General features: G+C 42.1%; 1 protein-coding gene across 4 annotated transcripts in view; it reads right to left on the bottom strand.

Moving 5' to 3' along the window:
* The window catches only part of PSD3 (pleckstrin and Sec7 domain containing 3), a 131,843-nt gene that overhangs the window by 33,508 nt on the left and 94,440 nt on the right, over positions 1-3,895 (bottom strand). For all 4 annotated transcript variants that reach the window (XM_017739348.1, XM_008637687.2, XM_017739350.1 and 1 more), the window contains one exon: positions 3,029-3,072. In XM_017739348.1, the coding sequence (XP_017594837.1) occupies positions 3,029-3,072 (44 nt within the window). The remainder of the gene's footprint in view (positions 1-3,028; positions 3,073-3,895) is intronic.

Genomic DNA, 3,895 nt, shown 5'->3' with positions numbered 1-3,895 from the left:
AGGAAACAGACATAGTATTACAAACAATGGAAAACAATAATGGTCACCACCACATTTCCATGTAGACATCATGCAAACAAAACATATTTAGCTCTGGCACCTTTGTAATCAAATGGATTTTTCTTTTTCAGCTTAAAGCTGACAATGGTCAGTGTGAAAGCCAAAGAATGACAAACACCTAAAAAACTTGAGATACAGTATTATAGACAATGGAACTGAAGGGATGTTAGGAGGCCAGCCAATCTATTTCTTTGCCTCTATGGCTGGATCTACTCTTCCTAACCCATTCCAGATAGAATAACCAGTTCACAAAAACTGCCAATGAAAGCACTTCTCTAGTTTATCCAGGCAAACTTGTGTCCTGGTTTAAAAGGCTTATTGCTAGAAAACTTTTTTAAAGGTTGATTTCAAAATTTTCCCTTGTTTCAGATTTAAGCACATCCACAACGGATGTGAAGAATAATTCACACCTTTGGGGTGTGCAGCATGGAGCAGAAGTGTGCTTTCAGGATCCCACAGCTACCAGTTCAGGGTAAATTCCATGTTAGATCTCTTTATTTTACAGATTATGGTATGTGATTCACTTTTAACTTTGTGGTGAACTTGAAACAGGCACTACTGCAGAAGAAGAGCTGTAATGCAATTCTCTCTTCAGGGCTGTACTCATGCTTTCCCATTCAAAAAGGATAAATGAATACTCCTACTGAAAGTCTCTGGAGAACATCTGCTGATTAAGGTGTCACTTCTTGTGATTACAAAATTGAAGTCAATGGTAGCCTTTTCTTTGTGTGGGCTTTGGATCAGACTATAGTTCTACTGGAAATGTACTGCAAACTGTTTAAGATGATAACACACCTAGCTCACAACTAGTAAGATAAAGACTGCATGGCAGTCTTCCCCTAGCTTATGTTTCACCATTACCCTCTCCTGCCTATGGTCTTACTGAGAGCAATTAATTCACTAAATAATGTACTTCCAAAGCAGCTCTTAAACCTTTGCTTAGCTCATGAGCATCTTAGATCCTCAAAGGATTCCTGGCTGGAGGAAAGGCATTCCTTCAACATGCCTGCATTGCAGGAGAGCTTATACTGGGATTTGCAGTCCTATCTTCACCTTTGCCTTAAGTCCCACTTCTTACCCTGCCAAGTACATCAGGGAAGCAAAGGAATAATCTTTAGAAGGGAGAGGGGATCTTCCTTGGTCCCATCAGAACAAAACTGACCATGTCTCCTTCCCATTCAGCTTTCTCTGCACATCACAGCAGTAGAGCAAGAGAGCTATGTGCCTCCTCCCTCAAGCTCAGCCAGCCCCAGGGCTTCTTGGGATTATTTCTTTACACCAACCACACATCTCTATAAAAATGAACAGAAACATCTTCACACTCCCTCTTCTAGCCAGTACTCTCAGCTCTAAAGGTACTGACTATGCCCAGAATGAGCTTTGTTTCTCATCATGGAAAGTAATTGTAACATCAGTTGTAGCTACATGTCAGTCTCAGATTGGAAGAGACAACTGCCACCTTTGAGCGTTCTCCTGTAAGGAGGCAGCTTTATATACCCACCCAAAGTTTTATCTACAAAAGAGTCTGAATTATCCCTCTTCCAGCCTGCTTGGAATTTTCCCCCAAACAAAGGACATGGACTAGACTGTGTAAATGCCAAAGCAGTTACCACCTATACACAAACAAGCTATCTCATAAATCACCTTGACTGAGGTTCATGGGAGCAGAGCCAGTCATGAGCCAGTTCCCACTTGGAGGCTACCCAAGTGTATTAGGTACGATATGGTGTTTTGGCAAGAGCTGGAGGAAAATTCTGACATCGAGAAAGTCACATAATGGATTCTGCTGGTTCTAAAGTACCTGTTACAGTGTCTGGCAAACAGCTTTGGTGGGACACATGAGATTCACACAGTGTGTTCCAGGACCAAGACAGAGTCTGCGAAAATGTCTCCCACCACAACTTTTAATGCTCATCAGAGATAGCACTTCTTGCTGACTCCCCTTAATAGCACACCTTCTTTACTACTCTGACATCACCTAACACATTTCTGAACTGGGACAGCAATTCCACTTGGAACCAGCAGCCCTTGTGAGGCTGCACACACTGACAAGAAATTTGTTTGCAGATCATGATCTTAAAACAATGAAGATCAGAAGCCACTGGGCCTGCAAGACCTGTGGCAGTTGCTAGGACTTCTAGCACAAGCGGTGCATGAGCATGCATTCCAGATAAGGTGTTCCCAAGAAGGTGAGGTTTCAGATATGTAAATACGTGCAGGGAAACACCTTTTTGTAGTCAAAATACATAAAAGACATCATTCTTCTATTTTATACCAAAATCCACTGTTCTGCAAGGGGCAAAATCAAAAGGAGACAATTCTACCCTTTCCTGACATAACTAGACCACATGAAACCTAAGCGCAGAGAAATGTCAGTTTAACACAATCAGAAATTGAAGCTTTTTCTTGTCTGCAGCATTTCCATAGTTAACAACTGTTAGCCTGTCAAAATCAACTAAGGATTCGAAGGGGGGGATATCAGACTTTGTCCAATTTATGATGTTTCACGTCAGGTTGTTGTTGTTATCCATAGTTAATCAGGAGACAAACCAAGACAATAAACCAACAGCAGGAAACTCAATCCAAGACGTGTGTTTCTATTCAGCAGTTTTGACACAATGAACAGAAAGATAAAGGGAAAAGTCAACTTCTGTTTTATTTATACAGTCATAGAACAACAGAGGATTTAATTTCTCTGTTTTCAGGCTGAAGTTTCCAACTAAATGAAATGTCCTCTTTCCTTACAAATGTAGTTGGCTCGTATCAATAACAACTCCCCTTGCTGGAGAAACAGATGAGTCTGTATTGCCAGGTCATTCATTAGCAAAAAATCAAACTCATTATGTACGCTGGCTATCTTCTACAGGCTTTGGAGCTCACACAGATGGTGACATAGGAGGTATAAACAGATTACTACACAGGTACTATTTTTAAACTCCTAATTTCTACACAGTAGAAGTATACTTACACTGCCCATTCCAGCTTCTCATTCTTGATTGAATTGTAGAGGGCCTGCAAAGGGAGAGAAATGAGACGGAATTATTGTCTGACGCCTCCTCCACATACACTATTATGTTGAGGAAAGATACCCAACTAAGATCAGCATGCAAGCTGTCTCAAGAAAGTACCACATCTGCTAATACTAATGTGAGAATCTTCAGCAGAAATTTCACCTAAGGAAAAAATACTGAATGCATGTTTTGAGATTACAGTCATTTCCTCAAGCAAGTTTTAGGGGTTTGTGGTTTGTGTCTTTTTAAGAACAGAATCATGGAACAGCCATGGAAAGGACTTTAAAGACCATCTAGTTCCAACACTCCTGCCATGGGCAGAAACACCTTTCACTAGGCCAGGTTGCTCAGAACCCCATCCAACCTGGCCATAAACACTACCAGAGATGGGCATCTACAACTTCTCTGGGCAACTTGTCCCAGTGCCTCACCACACTCACAGCAAAGAATTTCTTCCTAACATATAGTCTAAACCTATTCTCTTGTAGTTTGAAGCCATTGCCCCTTGTCCTTTCATTACATGCACTTATAAAAACTACTTGTAGGCTGCCTTCAGGGACTGGAAGGCTACAACCTGGTCACCCCAAAGTCTTCTCTTTTTCAGGCTGAACAATTCAAATTCTCTCAGCCTGTCTTCATAGGAAATGTGGTCCATCCCCATATCATCTTGGTGTCCCTCCTCTGGACTCACTCCAACAGGTCCCTGTCCTTCCTGTGCTGGGACCCCAGAGCTGGATGCAGTGTTCCAGGTGGGGTCTCACCAGAGCAGAGCAGAGGGGCAGAATCCCCTCCCTCCCCTGCTGCCCACGCTGCTTTGGATGCAG

The sequence above is a fragment of the Corvus brachyrhynchos genome, unplaced genomic scaffold, assembly GCF_000691975.1.
Source record: "Corvus brachyrhynchos isolate BGI_N302 unplaced genomic scaffold, ASM69197v1 scaffold547, whole genome shotgun sequence".
Taxonomy (NCBI): domain Eukaryota; kingdom Metazoa; phylum Chordata; class Aves; order Passeriformes; family Corvidae; genus Corvus; species Corvus brachyrhynchos.
This window is presented reverse-complemented; position numbering and strand designations above follow the sequence as displayed.